The following is a 19,655-nucleotide window of genomic DNA, read 5'->3' as shown; positions in this document are numbered from 1 at the left end:
TCGTCACTTAACAAAAGGGTACTGGAAAATTATAGTGACTGTGGCTGCCAAGGCCAAGACAGCCTTTTCCACCCCAGAGGGTCACTTGTAGTTGTGACTTTCTTTTATTGTCCACGTCATCTTATTTAATAGGTTCCCTATTACCAGTCCCCGGAAAAGGTAACCTGGCTGCCCCAACACATGGGGCATTATAAAGAAGTCAACAATTGCCCAATGCTTTCCTAGTGGCAATATGATACTTGGGCTCACATAGGATTGTTTTCCAATGATGGATCCTCTAGTAAATGAAATGATCTGTACAAGCACCATGGGGATATGATCATATAAAGGAGCAAAATGTCATTATTAGTTATCAAATTAATTTTATTTATGTGTAATTTTACATAGTGATATAATTAACAATATCTATATGTAACCTCTTAACAGCTTCTATGTTCCTCCATTCACAGAGCCGGTCAGTAAGCCTACGGTCACAGCGTCTAACTCCCAGCCCAAGGAGAATGGAACATTCTCCCTGACGTGTAACACCAATAAGAGAGCTGAGAGGATACTATGGCGTAAGAACAGCCTCAGTCTCCCCTCTGGTCCCAGCCTATCAGCAGATAACAGGACGGTCACCTTCTCCAGAGCTGAACGGTCAGACACAGGAGAATACAGATGCAGGGCTGAGAACCCAGTCAGTAAGAGTATCAGCGATCCCTACACAGTGACCGTATCCTGTGAGTACTTGAGACATTACTGACTATAAAGGTCAACATACATTAGGTCAACCACTAAAGATCAACAGGGCTTAGGTCAACACATAAAATAGGTCGACATGGCTAAGGTCAATAAGGGTCAGAAGGTCAACACAAGCATTTGGTCGGCAATGGTAAGGTCAACAGTCCAAAGGTCGATGAGTTTTTCAAATTTTTTCCCCAAAAAACAGGCGGTATTTCATACCCTAGGGCATGGAGGTGTCCATGTCAACTTACATCAAAATCACATTGTCAGCCTAATGCTGGTGTCGACCTTAGACAAGTTGGCCTAGTTCATGTGTCGTCCTAAACCATTTAGAGGCCAACCTAATGTGTGTCGACCTTCATAGTGTTGGACCTATGACCCTTAACCATTTCAGGCTCCTTCTCACCTGTCATTGCGCCCAGTTTCCTTCCTATAACGGACCCTCTCAGACCCCACCATTCCTGGGAATGTCACAATGAGTTCTGCAGGCTGTCACATATTGGGCGAGATGTATTAAAATACATCGCGCCCCCCCACTGCGATGCCAGCGCATATGTACTAACATATGCGACTGGCATCGCGGTGCGCTAACGGAGCCCCCCCGCGATACCTGTACTCTGGTCTGCATGGGGGGGGTCTCCGTCACCTCCCAGCCGGCTTCTGATGCCTACATGCCAGGGACAGCTAAGCAGGCTGTCCCCGGCGCCTCCTCCTCCCCCTGCAGCCAGAAGGACGTCCGGCTGCGTTGATAGGGGGAGAAAGGGCTTGCCTTCCTTTGTCCAGGAGGACCTGCAAGAAGGTAAGCCCAAGGGAGGGGGAGAGGGGGGGTCGGCGAGGCGGCGGGGTTGCGTAGGCATAGGCTTCTATAGGGTATCGCCACCCAAAGGTGATAATGGTGCGGCCGGGTAATAGTACATAGGAAAATGCGGTAAAACGGGGGTTTTACCGCATTTTCCCTTTAGTACATCTCACCCATTGTAGTTTAAAACAAATAAGCAATGGGTGGGCTATAGCACATCAGCACATCAGAAACATAAAGAAAGGATATGAACAACATAGCCTCTCATCACACTACAAAACAACACACGGACAAGACCCACACACCTTAAACTTTACTATCATCACACAAGTAAAACCAAACTGGAGAGGGGGGACCATGGCAAAAGACTTGACCGAGAGGAACTTAAATGGATTTACAACCTCAAAACGCTAGAACCAGCAGGAGGAACATTGATTTTAACATAGCGACCATAATGTGACACTAAACGGTTAAATCCTGATCACAAGACGACCAGCACATCAGTCGAACACAAAAATAGAATAGGTCCATCTGACAGACTTCTTTTTCTGACATTATCAATATTGCCATCCACTAAAGTGGCCCATACACACACATAGACCAGACCAGAAAGATTAACCCATATCCCCAATACCCAATACAACCACATCCCACAGATCAGCAACAGACCAGGACACAGAGCTACTTTATCTCTCCCACAGCAGCAAACACATTGACCAACATTATATAGCATCTAACATCAATCATCTCGAGTTAAACATGCCACAATAAGTACAGATAGGCAAATAATGACCAATACAATTACCAACTTTATCTCTCTCTTTTGAACAATATCCACACACAAAGGACAATATACAGACCACCACCAACCCCCCAGTAACGGAATCCACACATAGACATGAGATCATGTCCCCCTAACAACATCAAAGACTACACAGCTATCGACATAGTTGTCGACACGGACCAAGCATACTGTGTCAACTACCGCACAATTCAACATCACACGCTCACAGATCATTATCCCCATTAGAGATGAGGGGAGGGTGAATAGAACGGTAACCTCCCATAGAGACCGAGAAACCAGTTTGATTTTGCAGTGTAAATGATTGCCGCTTTAAAAAAACTGGAGATTTCTTCCCAAATCTCTCACTTTCTGAATCTCTCATCCTATTAAATCTCACCCAATGAGTTTGGTTTCAAATTCAACAAAATATAATAACATTTTTGGATATTGCACACTTTGTAGTAGGTACTAAGTTGGAAACAGAAACATATCCAACCTGTTGACCAAAATAGAAATTAAGACTATAACTGTTCACATGTGAAAATATGAAAGGAAAATGTTCCAAAAGGACAACTCATTAGAATTAAGAGAAATTGCTCTATTGGATGCATTCTACAGAGGAGAAAGGACTTACTTTTCAGCTGGCTTGTCTTCTGTGAATTGGTGTTGGGCACTTACGTCATACTGTATGAGCTGGTAGGCACATGCTTGCATTCACAGGTGTCCGTCCAGCCTGTCTGTTAGTCAGCCGTTTTTTACTTGCATGTTACATGTATGTGTCAGAAATGAATGGGTTCTTTCAGATGCGAGCCGAACTTTCCTGGGTTTTGGGTCCAATATAAGTCCCTGCCAATTGGTGCCATCCTCATTCCAGCATAGGAGAGAGCGCAGGACAGACCTCTGTCTGCCTGTGGGTGGTAATGTCAGTGGGTGCTAGCTGTGTCTGCTGTCTTACTCCAGGGTGCCTGGTCTGCCCTATAACTGGGTGCTGCCGCTGTCTGCCCTATAACTGGGTGCTGTAACTGTCTGCCCTATAACTGGGTGCTGCCTCTATCTGCTCTATAACTGGGTGCTGCCTCTGTCTGCCCTATAACTGGTGCTGCCGCTGTCTGCCCTATAACTGGGTGCTGTAACTGTCTGCCCTATAACTGGGTGCTGCCTCTATCTGCGCAATAACTGTGTGCTGCCTCTGTCTGTCCTATAACTGTGCGCTGCCTCTGTCTGTCCTATAACTGTGCGCTGCCTCTGTCTGTCCTATAACTGTGCGCTGCCTCTGTCTGTCCTATAACTAGGTGCTGCCTCTTTCTGTCATATAACTGTGCGCTGCCTCTGTCTGCCCTATAACTGGGTGCTGCCGCTGTCTGCCCTATAACTGGGTGCTGCCGCTGTCTGCCCTATAACTGGGTGCTGCCTCTATCTGCTCTATAACTGGGTGCTGCCTCTGTCTGCCCTATAACTGGTTGCTGCCACTCTCTGCCGTATAACCGGGCACTGCGGCTGTCTGCCATATAACTGGGCGCTGCCGCTGTCTGCTCTATAACCAGGTGCTGCCGCTGTCTGTCGTATTACTGGGTGCTGCCGCTGTCTGCTCTATAACCAGGTGCTGCCGCTGTCTGCCCTATAACTGGGTGCTGCCGCTGTCTGCCCTATAACTGGGAGCTTCCACTGTCTGCCCTATAACTGGGTGCTGCCGCTGTCTGCCCTATAACTGGGTGCTGCCGCTGTCTGCCCTATAACTGGGTGCTGCCTCTATCTGCTCTATAACTGGGTGCTGCCTCTGTCTGCCCTATAACTGGTGCTGCCACTGTCTGCCCTATAACTGGGTGCTGCCGCTGTCTGCCCTATAACTGGGTGCTGCCTCTGTCTGCCCTATAACTGGTGCTGCTGCTGTCTGCCGTATAACTGGTTGCTGCCACTCTCTGCCGTATAACCGGGAACTGCGGCTGTCTGCCATATAACTGGGCGCTGCCGCTGTCTGCTCTATAACCAGGTGCTGCCACTGTCTGCCCTATAACTGGGTGCTGCCTCTGTCTGCCCTATAACTGGGTGCTGCCTCTATCTGCTCTATAACTGGGTGCTGCCTCTGTCTGCCCTATAACTGGTGCTGCCACTGTCTGCCCTATAACTGGGTGCTGCCGCTGTCTGCCCTGTAACTGGGTGCTGCCTCTGTCTGCCCTATAACTGGTGCTGCCGCTCTCTGCCCTATAACTGGTTGCTGCCACTCTCTGCCGTATAACCGGGCACTGCGGCTGTCTGCCATATAACTGGGCGCTGCCGCTGTCTGCTCTATAACCAGGTGCTGCCGCTGTCTGTCCTATTACTGGGCGCTGCCGCTGTCTGCTCTATAACCAGGTGCTGCCGCTGTCTGCCGTATTACTGTGTGCTGCGGCTGTCTGCATATAACTGAGCGCTGCCACTGTCTGCTCTATAACCAGGTGCTGCCGCTGTCTGTCGTATTACTGGGTGCTGCGGCTGTCTGCCCTATAACTGGGAGCTTCCACTGTCTGCCCTATAACTGGGCGCTGCCGCTGTCTGCCCTATAACTGGGTGCTGCCGCTGTCTGCCCTATAAATGGGGGCTGCCGCTGTCTGCCCTATAACTGGGTGCTGCCTCTATCTGCTCTATAACTGGGTGCTGCCTCTGTCTGCCCTATAACTGGTGCTGCCGCTCTCTGCCCTATAACTGGTTGCTGCCACTCTCTGCCGTATAACCGGGAACTGCGGCTGTCTGCCATATAACTGGGCGCTGCCGCTGTCTGCTCTATAACCAGGTGCTGCCACTGTCTGCCCTATAACTGGGTGCTGCCTCTGTCTGCCCTATAACTGGTGCTGCCGCTCTCTGCCCTATAACTGGTTGCTGCCACTCTCTGCCGTATAACCGGGCACTGCGGCTGTCTGCCATATAACTGGGCGCTGCCGCTGTCTGCTCTATAACCAGGTGCTGCCGCTGTCTGTCCTATTACTGGGCGCTGCCGCTGTCTGCTCTATAACCAGGTGCTGCCGCTGTCTGCCGTATTACTGTGTGCTGCGGCTGTCTGCATATAACTGAGCGCTGCCACTGTCTGCTCTATAACCAGGTGCTGCCGCTGTCTGTCGTATTACTGGGTGCTGCGGCTGTCTGCCCTATAACTGGGAGCTTCCACTGTCTGCCCTATAACTGGGTGCTGCCGCTGTCTGCCCTATAACTGGGTGCTGCCGCTGTCTGCCCTATAAATGGGGGCTGCCGCTGTCTGCCCTATAACTGGGTGCTGCCACTGTCTGCCCTATAAATGGGTGCTGTCGCTGTCTGTTTTATAACTGGGTGCTGCCGCTGTCTGTGTGGCAGCCTCTACTTGCATAGAATTGTACATATGTAAATACGGCTTAAGTTTAGAACTGTATGATGCCTGATAAGCCTTGGAGAATATTAAGGGAGGCTGAGTAATCTGTGTATTGTATATATAGGGAACATTACAGTGACTTTATTGTTAAAACACTGAGCCCCCTTCCGAGGGGAGAATGGACTGGTCACCTCAGGAACAATAGTACCCGACTAGTCCACACACCCCGTACAGCGGGGGAGAGAATTTATGACAGTTAACTCCTTGTAAATAAAGTTGGCTGGCTCATGGAGCGAGTGGGGAGTAAGAACCACGAGGACAAGTAGATAAAAGGGACTAGGAGTAACGGCTGTGGCGCAGAAAGCGAAGAGAAAAAGAAACGAGCAGAGCTGCGCAGCCGGACAGTGAGTAGACAGCGTTGCTGAATAAAAATGCGAATTATACTCACCGATAATTCCTTTTCTTCTGAGATATCCCATGGCAGCCAGTATACTGGGATATTCCCCTTTCCAACCAATCAGACAGGTGATCTTTTGCAGGGACCGCCCACTCTGGGTACATCAGCTCCCTTCTACCTCCCTTCAGTGTCATTCGAGTGTCTCCGGACCAACAAAGTCCCTGCAAGAAGAACACATACATAGGGAGGGAACCATGGCTGCCATGGGATATCTCAGAAGAAAAGGAATTATCGGTGAGTATAATTCGCATTTTTCTTCCTACGATCCCCATGGCAGCCAGTATACTGGGACTTACCCAAGCAAACAAAAAATAGGGCGGGAACCAAGTGCTGCTTAAACAATTTATTGTACAGAATTACCCAAGAGGGCTTCTTCAAGCACATAATTCCCAAAGTGGGCAGAAGACACATTGAGAGCATAATGTTTCGAGAAAGTATGGAGTGAAGACCACGTAGCTGCGCGACACAGTTCTGACGCTGACACGTTAGCCTTCTTAGCCCACGAAGCTGCCACTGCCCTCGTAGAATGTGCCTTAATTACAAGTGGAACCGTCTTTCCTTCTTTATTGTAGGCAAATTGAATGACTTTTTTTAATCCACCTAGCTAAGGTTTGTTTAGAAGGCGTAAGACCTCTTCTGACTCCCTCAGGTATTACGAACAGACTCTTGGATCTCCTAAACGATTCCGTCCGTTTAAGGTAGATAGTAATAGCTCTCACGAGATCCAACGAGTGCCAAGATTTCTCTTTGTCATCCTTGGGATCTGGGCAAAAAGCTGGTAGGACAATCTCTTGATTGATATTAGCCTCAGAGACTACCTTAGGCAAGAATTCTGGATTAGTCTTCAGTATAACCTTGTTAGGTAGAAACTTCAGGTATGGTTCCTCCATCCATAAGGCCTGCAGTTCACTGACCCGTTTGGCTGATGTAATGGCCACTAGAAAAATGACCTTCCAGGTCATATATTTCCCAGGTACTTCCTCCAAAGGTTCAAATGGTTCGGTAGCTAGACTTTTAAGAACTAAATTTAAGTCCCAAGGTGTAACTAGAGGTTTCCTGAGAGGGCGAATTATTTTCATAGCATTACAGAACCTAATGATGAGGCTGTTCTCTGAGAGTCTACGCTCCAGCAGAATACTCAAGGCTGAGATTTGAGTTCTTAAGGTTGCAGGTGCGAGCCCCAACTCAAAACCTTCATAAAGAAATTGTAACACTTCTGCCATGGGTATCTTTAAGAAGTTACCTTCATATCCACCCCATGAGATGAATTTCTTCCAAACTTTATAGTATAGCAGAAAGGATACCGTTTTTCTCGCTTTCACCAACATATCTGAAACTGAATCGGTAACATGAGATTTTCTTAAAATCTGCAGCTCAATTTCCATGCCCTCAAGCATAACGTTGTGGGGTTTGGATGGGTCAAAGGGCCTTGTTTTAATAAGTCCTTTCTGGCCGGAAGGCACCAAGGGGAAACCTTCGACATCCTCAGTACATACGTGAACCAAGATCTCCTTGGCCAATAGGGAAGAATTATCACCATTTCTACTTGGTCCTCTCTGATTTTCTTCAGAGTCCTGGCTATCAGAGGAAACGGTGGAAACACGTATCCCAGCCTGAATTCCCATTTCACCGAAAAGGCATCTAGGACTGAGGCTTGTGGGTGATAATATTTTGAAAAGAATGTCTTCACCTTCTTGTTGCTGAAGGATGCCATTACATCTACTTCCGGTTGGCCAAAGATTCTGACCACCTCGAGAAAGACATCTGTATTCAACTCCCATTCGCCCGGGTCCATCGTCTTTCGGCTTAGGAAGTCTGCCTCTATATTCTCTATCCCAGGGATATGAACGGCTGAAATCGATAGCAGATTCTCTTCTGCCCATGTCATAATTTGACTTGCTATAAACATGAGTCTCTTGTTCCTTGTACCCCCTTGGTGGTTGATATACGATACCACTGTCACATTGTCTGTCATCACTCTTAAATGAGATTTCCTGATCTTCCAGTACACTTGCTTGATCGCCTTCCAAACCGCTAGCAATTCTCTTGCATTGGAGGACATTGCTTTTTCTACCTCTGACCACAGTCCTTGGATCGAGATGTCTTCTATATGAGCTCCCCAACCACTGCTGCTTGCGTCTGTGGTTAAAACCTGAAACTGCGGGTTCTCCAGACTCGATACCCTCAGGTGCAGGTCTTCTATCCACCAACGAACCGAGTCCCTTCCGGTTGATGACCAACTCAACATCTTTCTGTCGTCGCATCTTTTCCTTAAGAAGGGGAGTAGTAGCCACTGAAACCCTCTCATTCGCCACTGTGCCCAGGGCACTATGTGAATACAAGACGCCATCATTCCTAATAGCTTCAGTGCCACCTTGAGACAGAACTTGTTCGTAGATAACATTTCTCTTGCTAGAGCCTGGATCTTCGCCGCTCTTTCCAGAGACAACGCTACATGAAACTCTCTTGTATGTATCCTGACCCCTAGAAATTGAATTTGTTGTACTGGCTGGAGGCAACTCTTCTCTACATTCAGGATCCACCCATGGGAACTCAAGAACTCGGTTGTTCGGGCAATTTTTTGCTGAACCTCTTGACACGATCTCCCTGCTATCAACAGATCGTCCAGGTAAGCCCAGATTTGTACTCCTTCCTTCCTCAATTCTGCTAGCAAAGGGGCCAGGACTTTTGTAAACACCCTCGGCGAAGTTTTCAGCCCGAAAGGTAGACAAGTAAATTGGAAGTGACTGCGTCCCAGCGCAAATCTTAGGAACTTTCTGTCTCAATGTTCTATAGCGATGTGATAATATGCGTCTTTGAGATCCACCGATGCTAGAAATTCGTTCTTTGCTAGACCGGCGAGGATTGAAGTTATAGTCTCCATACGAAACTTCACTACTTTTATGTATTTGTTCAGCTGTCTCAGATCCAATATCATTCTGTATCCTCCTGAGCTTTTCTCTACTAGAAATAGTCTTGAATAGAACCCTTTCCTTCTTTGAGCAAAAGGAACTCTTTCTATAGCTCCTATTTCTTGAAGTTGTTGGACCTTCAACATCAGGTTGTCTCTGAGAATATTTGACTTGGAATTGCTGATCTTAGATATCTGTTCTGATAGGGCACCTCTAGGAACTCTATACTGTAGCCTTTGTGAATAATTTGCAGTACCCACTTGTCTGTAATGGACTCCTCCCATTCTCTCCAAAACAGAAGGAGTCTGGCGCCTACGCCAATCACCTCTGCATAGTCATGCTTTTCCTCCTCTTCGAAAGGACTGTCGGGATCCCAATCTGGAAGTATTCGGATTGCCCCTTCGATAGAATGTTTTGCCCGGCCTATAGCTTCTGGCTTCTTTATAGCTTTGCTTGTTGGTTGAGAAACTCTGAAATTTGTTTCTTCTATCCTGGGGCAGCCTAATAGACTTACCCCCTGATAGTTTCTGTATCAGAGTATCTAGTTTAGGGCCAAACAGGTATGAACCCTGAAAGGGTAGAGAGGCAAGAGTATTTTTAGAGCTTGCATCCGCGCTCCATGGTTTCAACCATAGCGCTCTTCTTCCACAGACCCCAGCTGCCATGGATCTAGCAGAGTACAGGACTGAGTCTAGCGAGGCTTCGCACAGGTATTCTACTGCCTTCTGCATAATACTCAGGTTTTTCAGAATATACTGTCTGGAGATTTTCTCTTCCACATCAGTGTGAAGATTGGATAACCATAAACGGAGGACTCTGGCCACCGAGGCTGTTGCTACGCCAGCTTTTAGGGATACTGCTGAGGCTGAGTGTATTTTCCTAAAGGAATTTTCCATTCTCTTATCCATGGAATCACAGAAAGCCGCTGCGTCTTCTACAGGAATAGTTGACTTCGATGTGAGCTCAGCTACTGCCGCATCAACCTTAGGAATCAGACACCAGCTCAGGAATTCTTCATCCCTGAATGGGTACATCTTATCGATTCTGTCACTGACACTGACATCCTCTTCTCCACAGTCGAATGTTCTTTTGATATAATATCTCGTACAACTTTATGCACTGGAAAGGCTCTACCTTTCCTTCCTCGTGTCTCAAACAAGGGATCCTTGTCCGTAGTCGCACCATCTTCCTTGTAGTCCATAGCTTTATATATATTTTTTAATAAAGCGTCAACTATCTCAAGGTCGAACGATCTGGTCTCCTCCACTTCTCCGGACTCTGCACCAGATCCTTCCACATATAATTCTTCCTCTGTGGAGGATTCACCTTCCTCATAGGACAACCCAGCCATAGATCTTGACCTTTTGACCACCTGCATCTGGGCGATATCTTCTTTGGACATGAATGACTTCTTCATCCAGTCCATTAAATTCCGTATCAATTCATCTTGTGAGCTAGGCTCCTTATCCTCTTTAGGAGAGGTATCACATTCTTCACAAACTGATTTCTTGTTTGCTGCAGAGATTTCTTTATCACATGCCAAACACCGAGAGGTAACATGCCTCTTCTTGGAAGTCCTCTTCTTAGGAGGTGAAGAAGGCACACTATATAAAAGATATATATATATATATATATATATATATATATATATATATATATATATAAAAAGTTAAACCAAGCTAACTAAAACACAAAATAATATCTAAGTGCCACAAAATCAGGAATACCTCTTGGGGGCACCATCAGGTCTTTGGGGGGAAGGCGCATCCATGCTGCAACACCAATACACTGGAACAGCGTGAAACAGGATAATTTTGCACAGGGGAGAGGCTAGGTTTAAATACCGCGCCTTAACCATTCACACTCCAGCGTTTTACACAAAAAACGGCAGGTGGAACCCATCTTCCCTGTTCCCAGTTTCCGGGGGGCGCCATTCACTTGTGCACCCATAGGAAATGCTGGGCGGAAGTAAGCGCCTGACGCACTTCCGCTCCTTCTGCCGGCGGCGTGGAACTAGAGCCGCGTTCTCCCCGCCGTGTGATAGTGCAAGCTCCTGCAGAGGTAAGCACCGGACCTCCAGGCAACACTAACATGGCAGCCTCTCACATTAGTAGCCGCTGCTTCTGCCGGCGGGATTAAGGTAGGAATACCCCGGCAATAAATACCTGTAACTTGCGGTTTACAGGAACGGCAGGCACAATACTGAGGGGAAAGGGCTTATAAATAAGGTCCTTCCCAACGTATTCTTCTTCCCCCCGGGGGACCTATCCCCATCCAAGCGAGGTATCCTTTCTGAAATAAATAAAAAAAACCTGCACTATCTGTCTATACCGGAGACAGGAGAAAATGACACTGAAGGGAGGTAGAAGGGAGCTGATGTACCCAGAGTGGGCGGTCCCTGCAAAAGATCACCTGTGTGATTGGTTGGAAAGGGGAATATCCCAGTATACTGGCTGCCATGGGGATCGTAGGAAGAAAGAAGTGTTATTACCGGGGATCCGTGGCTCGCCTGGCGGGACCGGGAGTCTGCGAGCAGCTAGGCGGAAGGGTCCGGTGATCGTCCGTGTACAGGAGGCGGCACCAGTGCAGGGAGGCGCGGCCGGCTTGGTGCGTCATCGCAGAGGCGGTGCCATTACTGAGAGGCCCGTTCGGCTGAGAGTGTCGTCACGGAGGCGGCACCATTACAGGGAGGTGCAGCGTCATCATCGAGGCGGTGCCAGGCTGAACAGCTGTCGGAAACCCTTGTGTGCGGTGGTGAGTGTAATTCTGCCTCGGGCAGCTCAGTGTCATACCCAGCACTACCACACTTTCATGAAAGCAGTAGGGAAAGGCTAAATCTGATTCACCTGATTAAGGGAAGCCCTGAGAGAGTGTAGCCTGAATCCTAGAACGATTAAGTAACTACTAATCAACTATCTGACACATTCTCTCATCTGCCAACCGGGCTAAACCCGACCCATCGTGTCAGGGGAGGTCCCGTCACCTATGACTATATTGCATGTGCAGACAGTATAACTATCCGACCAAGAGAGAGGAAGCCAGATTGAGAGTAGAAAAGTGAGGAGGAGGGATAAACCCGGCGCAGTTGCCAGGGGAAACCCACAGCGAGTGAACTAAGGAGGGATAAACCCGGCGCAATCGCCAGGGGAAACCCACTGCGATCGAGATAGAATAAAGGGATAAACCCGGCGCAGTTGCCAGGGGAAACCCATTGCACAAGCCAATTGTTAGAAGATTTTCAACTGAGTCGATAATAGAAGTTGATGCTGAGTGGAAGACTATACTAGTCAGCCATAGTTCCTGCAGTCATTTAAGACCAGTATCTGCTCAGTCACCAAAGTACTTTATAGGGACATAAAAAGGAGACTAATTTAGTAAGGTATCTATAGGACAGTTAAGGATTAGAGAAAGTTTCAATATATAACTTGTTGCATTAATACCAGGGACTGTGAATATACTTACCAAGTGTCACTTTGTATTTGCCTTTAGATAAAATAGGAAACTGTAATAGAAAACAACAGAATAGGATTTATTGCATTAATAGAGTGTAGCATGTTCATTATTGCGCAATAATATCCTAGCACAATTGAGTTGGTTCGTCAAAATATCCCTCAATAATATGTTATAGTAATCATAAGTGTTGTAGTTTTGAGGTTGTTGTCAAACCACAAAGGTAAAGGTGCATACACACTCGTAGAAACTGTGCATGAAAGATATTGGTGACAGATTTCCCTTGAACTTCCCAGAGTTGTTTACAAAACAGATGGTACATGTACACGAAAGATTTTTTAGACAGATGACAGATTTTCTTGAAAGATTAAAGATTTTTATGAAAGATAAACAAGTTACCGACCGTAGCAGCGCAACTAAAGGCCCATACACACTTGAAGATTTTCATTTCAAAAGACTTTGCCAAAATCTTTGATAGCTATATCTTTCACCAAAGTAGTGCGTACACACTGAGCTATTTTCCCCAAAGAGCAAGAGATTTTCAGGAGGCGAAAGACTTTGCTGAAAATCTTTCATTATAAATGGGCTGGGTTTGAATTCCAAGGGTTCCATATATACAGTACATTGGTGGCAGTGGGCATATAAATATATAAACATTGGTGGGCAGTGTTGATGCTAATTTATGATTTATGCATTGCTGGCACAGACCAGCAATGTATACGTTACTGCCAACACTGCCCACCAATGTTTATATATTTATATGCCCACTGCCACAAATGTATATTTATTTAAATGCAAAACCCCCCCCCCCCATGTGCCCCTGGAGCGACTCGACGGCCGTCACCGCATCCCCCTCCAGCCCCTTCCCTCCCTCGGTGAGATGTGGCTGCATAGATCCCCTGTGGAGCAAAGCGGGTAAGTGCCAAAGCGCCCTCCCTCCCCGCCTGGGGCGCCCCGTGCCCTACACTATCCATAGCCGTCCCCAGCAGATAGCGACGCACACAGCTGCCCACAAATGTTTATATTTTATATGCCCACTGCCACCAATGTATTCATTTAAATGCACTAACAATATATTATAATATAAATTAATATATATATATATATATATATATATAATAGAAATATATATTATATATATAATATAACATATATATATATATATATATATATATATATATAATATAACATATATATATATATATATATATATATATATATATATTATATATATATATATTGGTGCATTTAATGAATACATTGGTGGCAGTGGGGGTAGTTTCATATTATAATAAAGTAAAAAACGTGCTTCATGCATTGGTGGTCAGTGGGGTATAAAGGGTTAAAATGCATTGGTGGCAGTGTGAAAAAACAAAAAAGTGCTGTAAACATTGGTGGACAGTGGGGGCCCTGCATACTTACCACTGTTCTCCCGGCAGCGCGTCTTCTCCCAGCCGCAGCAGCGCCTCCGTCTTCAGCTCCGTCCTTTCAGTGTGATTGAGGAGGGCGGAGGGCAGGGGGCGCGGCTTCCAGCGGCAGTCTCCACTCTCCTCCTGGCGCATCCACACAGGCTTTCTCCAGACGAGCGGCGAACGACAGGTAAAAATTGACCTGTCTGGCTTGGGCGACGGCGGCGTGTGTTGACCGATCGGCGGGAACGCGCACTGTCGTTCGCCGCTCGTCGGTCTAACTGTACACACTCTTCAATTTTTTGACCAATATCGTTCATAAGGGCTAAAATGAACGATATTGGTCAGAAAATCGTAGAGTGTGTATGCACCTTAAGATTAATTGTGGTTAAAGAACGGAACCAGGAGGGATAGCAGGACAACTGGAATGTCAGTTCATGTTCCGGAATAATAAAATTGTATTGTAATTGTTGTGTATTTCATATTGGCTCTGTTTGCCATATTCTGTATCTTATTCATTTATCAATACCGATTATATGATTAAACATTCTTGAAAAATACTTACGTGTGGATATCTACAACAGAAGCAAATTGATTAAACCTGTTCCCCTCCCACTACTGACTGTTGGAGAGGGTGACATCTGCCCTATAACTGGGTGCTGCCGCTGTCTGCCCTATAACTGGGTGCTGCCGCTGTCTGCCCTATAACTGGGTGCTGCCGCTGTCTGCCCTATAACTGGGTGCTGCCGCTGTCTGCCTTATAACTGGGTGCTGCCGCTGTCTGCCTTATAACTGGGTGCTGCCGCTGTCTGCCCTATAACTGGGTGCGGCAGCTCTCTGCCCTATAACTGGGTGCTGCCGCTGTCTGCCTTATAACTGGGTGCTGCCGCTGTCTGCCTTATAACTGGGTGCTGCCGCTGTCTGCATTATAACTGGGTGCAGCCGCTGACTGCCCTATAACTGTGTGCTGCTGCCGCTGTCTGCCCTATAACTGGGTGCTGCCGCTGTCTGCCCTATAACTGGGTGCTGCCGCTGTCTGCCTTATAACTGGGTGCTGCCGCTGTCTGCCCTATAACTGGGTGCTGCCGCTGTCTGCCCTATAACTGGGTGCTGCCGCTGTCTGCCCTATAACTTGGTGCTGCCGCTGTCTGCCTTATAACTGGGTGCTGCCGCTGTCTGCCCTATAACTGGGTGCTGCCGATGTCTGCCCTATAACAGGGTGCTGCCGCTGTCTGTCCTATAACTGGGTGCAGCCGCTGTCTGTCCTATAACTGGGTGCAGCCGCTGTCTGCCCAATAACTGGGTGCGGCAGCTCTCTGCCCTATAACTGGGTGCTGCCGCTGTCTGCCTTATAACTGGGTGCTGCCGCTGTCTGCCTTATAACTGGGTGCTGCCGCTATCTGCCCTATAACTGGGTGCTGCCGCTGTCTGCCCTATAACTGGGTGCTGCCGCTGTCTGCCTTATAACTGGGTGCAGCCGCTGTCTGCCCTATAACTGGGTGCTGCCGCTGTCTGCCTTATAACTGGGTGCTGCCGCTGTCTGCCCTATAACTGGGTGCTGCCGCTGTCTGCCCTATAACTGGGTGCTGCCACTGTCTGTCCTATAACTGGGTGCAGCCGCTGTCTGCCTTATAACTGTGTGCTGCTGCCGCTGTCTGCCCAATAACCGGGTGCTGCCACTGTCTGCCCTATAACTGGGTGCAGCAGCTCTCTGCCCTATAACTGGGTGCTGCCGCTGTCTGCCTTATAACTGGGTGCTGCCGCTGTCTGCCCTATAACTGGGTGCTGCCGCTGTCTGCCCTATAACTGGGTGCTGCCGCTGTCTGCCTTATAACTGGGTGCTGCCGCTGTCTGCCCTATAACTGGGTGCTGCCGATTTCTGCCCTATAACAGGGTGCTGCCGCTGTCTGTCCTATAACTGGGTGCAGCCGCTGTCTGTCCTATAACTGGGTGCAGCCGCTGTCTGCCCTATAACTGGGTGCTGCCACTGTCTGCCCTATAACTGGGTGCAGCAGCTCTCTGCCCTATAACTGGGTGCTGCCGCTGTCTGCCTTATAACTGGGTGCTGCCGCTGTCTGCCTTATAACTGGGTGCTGCCGCTGTCTGCCCTATAACTGGGTGCTGCCGCTGTCTGCCCTATAACTGGGTGCTGCCGCTGTCTGTCCTATAACTGGGTGCAGCCGCTGTCTGCCTTATAACTGTGTGCTGCTGCCGCTGTCTGCCCAATAACTGGGTGCTGCCACTGTCTGTCCTATAACTGGGTGCAGCCGCTGTCTGCCTTATAACTGTGTGCTGCTGCCGCTGTCTGCCCAATAACCGGGTGCTGCCACTGTCTGCCCTATAACTGGGTGCGGCAGCTCTCTGCCCTATAACTGGGTGCTGCCGCTGTCTGCCTTATAACTGGGTGCTGCCGCTGTCTGCCCTATAACTGGGTGCTGCCGCTGTCTGCCCTATAACTGGGTGCTGCCGCTGTCTGCCTTATAACTGGGTGCTGCCGCTGTCTGCCCTATAACTGGATGCTGCCGCTGTCTGCCCTATAACTGGGTGCTGCCGCTGTCTGCCCTATAACTGGGTGCTGCCGCTGTCTGTCCTATAACTGGGTGCAGCCGCTGTCTGCCCTATAACTGGGTGCTTCCGCTGTCTGCCCTATAACTGTGTGCTGCTGCTGGCTGCCTTATAAATGGGTACTGCCACTGTCTGTCCTATAACTGGGTGCAGCCGCTGTATGCCTTATAACTGTGTGCTGCTGCCGCTGTCTGCCCAATAACTGGGTGCGGCAGCTCTCTGCCCTATAACTGGGTGCTGCCGCTGTCTGCCTTATAACTGGGTGCTGCCGCTGTCTGCCCTATAACTGGGTGCTGCCGCTGTCTGCCTTATAACTGGGTGCTGCCGCTGTCTGCCCTATAACTGGGTGCTGCCGCTGTCTGCCCTATAACTGGGTGCTGCCACTGTCTGTCCTATAACTGGGTGCAGCCGCTGTCTGCCTTATAACTGTGTGCTGCTGCCGCTGTCTGCCCAATAACCGGGTGCTGCCACTGTCTGCCCTATAACTGGGTGCGGCAGCTCTCTGCCCTATAACTGGGTGCTGCCGCTGTCTGCCTTATAACTGGGTGCTGCTGCTGTCTGCCCTATAACTGGGTGCTGCCGCTGTCTGCCCTATAACTGGGTGCTGCCGCTGTCTGCCCTATAACTGGGTACTGCCGCTGTCTGCCCTATAACTGGGTGCTGCCGCTGTCTGTCCTATAACTGGGTGCAGCCGCTGTCTGCCCTATAACTGGGTGCTTCCGCTGTCTGCCCTATAACTGTGTGCTGCTGCTGGCTGCCTTATAAATGGGTACTGCCACTGTCTGTCCTATAACTGGGTGCTGCTGCTGGCTGCCCTATAAATGGGTGCTGCCATGGTCTGGCCTCTCACAATGCAGTCTACAAAGATTGCCTCACAGTATCTGGCACCAACACTGTATGCCTATTATTGGTAGGTCGTTTATGTAGTAGTACGTTTATTTATAAGTCGCCACAAAGTGTCCGCAGCGCCGTACATAGCAAACAAAAAAACAAATTACAAGGTAACGTACAGGGTGTGTTGAAAAATACAGTATAAATAGGGGTATAGCTGGTAGAACTAAAATCAGCATCAGTTCAGAAGTAGGTGTGGAAATTGTCAAGGAGACTGTAGATGAAGTAGAGGAAGGGAAGAACAGGACAGGAGCACAGGTGAGGTAATGTCGTAGGGTGAGTACGTGAGGAAGGAGGGCCCTACTCATAAGAGTTAACATACTAAAAATAGGTGGGTGGACGAACGAAATACAATAGGATAAGTAGGAACGGAGGGGAACGGCGGCAGTATAGGAGGATCAAAAGAGGTTAGGAGGAGGGATAGGCTAGTCGAAAAAAGTGGGTTTTGAGGGAGCGCTTGAAGGAGGTAAGGGAATCAGATAGCCTGATGGGTGGCGGGAGGTTGTTCCAGTGCAGGGGGGCAGCGCGAGAGAAGTCTTGGACATGGGAGTGGGAGGAGGTGATTAGGTGAGAGGTCAGTCAGCGGTCAGCGATGGAGGGAAGAGGACGGGAGGGAGTGTGGATAGAGATCAGTGAAGAGAGGTTGGGAGCTGTGGAGGAGGAGAGAGCCTTGTAGGTGGTGGTGAGGAGTTTAAAGAGAACTCGGAAAGGAATGGGGATCCAGTGAAGAGATAGACAGAGGGGGGGAGGCGGAGGTAGAGCGGCGGGAGAGGAAGATGAGCCTAGCAGCAGCGTTAAGAATGGATTGGAGAGGTGCGAGGCGGGTGAGAGGTAGCCCAGAAAGAAGGATGTTGCAGTAGTCAAGGCGGGAGATGACAAGAGAGTGAATGAGAATTTTGGTGGCGTCAGTGGAGAGGAATGGTCTGATGCGTGAGATGTTGCATAGGTGAAAGCGGCAAGACTGTGAGAGAGCACGAATGTGGGGGGTGAAAGAGAGGGAGGAGTCAATGATGACACCGAGGCAGCGCGTTTGGTCGGTGGACGTGATCTCGGTTTCACCAATGCTGATGGAGATAGTGGGAGAAGAGGGGATGTTCGGGGGATGGTTTATGTGTACAGATTCCTGATGTGTCACAGGATGGTGGAAGCCTCTGATACTCGAGAAATGTGTAATTTGAGCCCCTGGACAATTGTTGTCAACAGGCATACAGCACTGGTGCCAGCTAATGTGAGGTCATCTGTGTAGACTGCACTGTGAGAGGTCAGTGCACTGTAAGGTTTTGCTCCTATAAAAAATGCAGTATTGAATACTGGGGCTGATTGGCACTGCCTGTAATATCATAGGCTGCTGATTGCAGGGAAAGGACATATAATATTAAGCCCTTCAAGTGACTATCCTATAGAAAGGAATAGGAATATTTTGTGAAGGATCTTCCAGCATTTATTTTTATTATAAATAAAAGGACCAAGCCTAATAATCATTCATCGATATCACTGCGGACAAGAAAAGCTAGAATATGTTTTCTTTATTTGATTTTCTAGGAAATATATTTTTGATCAATTAATGTGTATATACAGTAATAGTATATCTCAGCAGCGCTACATATGTTCTAGGACTTTGCCAGGGATATAGAGTTATATGGTGGTTGTATAGGACGTTTCTCCAATTACTTACTGAATATGAGCAGCAGGTGAGACAGATATAATCCCTACAGTATCACCCATATGTATATTTCCATATTACATCTACATTATGTGCCCACATCAGGTCTCCTGCCATCACTAGTACCCTACAGATGTATTTGTCATACCACCACATCCCGCAGTAACACTGTCAGATTGGCTGATGATTGATGTCTGGATTCTTCTCTTCCAGTTCTCCTCGGTCTGTGGATGAATCTGACCAGTGGAAACATCAGTATTCAGCTGATCCCTCAATATCCGGCGATAATGGAATCTGTATCCCTGAGAGTTACTGGGGTCAATGGGATGATTGTAGCTTTTTCTTGGTATAAAGGACCAAACACAGATCCTCAGTATCATATCCTCACATATATTCCTACTGATCCTTCCCCACTAGTTACTGGGCCTCTATATGTCTCTCGGATCACACCTTTCCCTAACGGCTCATTACTGATCACAGATCTCCATATAACTGATGCTGGTAATTATACAGTGAAGATACAGACATTGGATCCAGCAGAAATAGCGTCTGTGACCCTGACTGTCTATGGTGAGTAGTAACAATGGTTGTTGGCTGTGTAAGGCTGGTTATAGGGGTAGCTCCAGCTGGGGGCATAATGAGAACTTTTTGGGCTCCACATAAATTTTTTGAAAGACCCCAAC

The 19,655-nt window shown here is 48.1% G+C and overlaps 1 protein-coding gene across 1 annotated transcript in view; it reads left to right on the top strand.

Moving 5' to 3' along the window:
- Positions 1-19,655, top strand: part of LOC146042236 (cell adhesion molecule CEACAM1-like) — a 74,949-nt gene that overhangs the window by 26,582 nt on the left and 28,712 nt on the right. Inside the window, exons 3-4 of the mRNA XM_083162157.1 lie at positions 450-719; positions 19,186-19,542. Coding sequence (XP_083018283.1) covers positions 450-719; positions 19,186-19,542 — 627 coding nt within the window. The remainder of the gene's footprint in view (positions 1-449; positions 720-19,185; positions 19,543-19,655) is intronic.

The sequence above is a fragment of the Crinia signifera genome, chromosome 19 (genome assembly GCF_055691185.1).
Source record: "Crinia signifera chromosome 19, ASM5569118v1, whole genome shotgun sequence".
Taxonomy (NCBI): Eukaryota; Metazoa; Chordata; class Amphibia; order Anura; family Myobatrachidae; genus Crinia; species Crinia signifera.
Note: the sequence above shows the minus strand (reverse complement) of the source record. Positions and strands in the feature narration are given on the sequence as shown.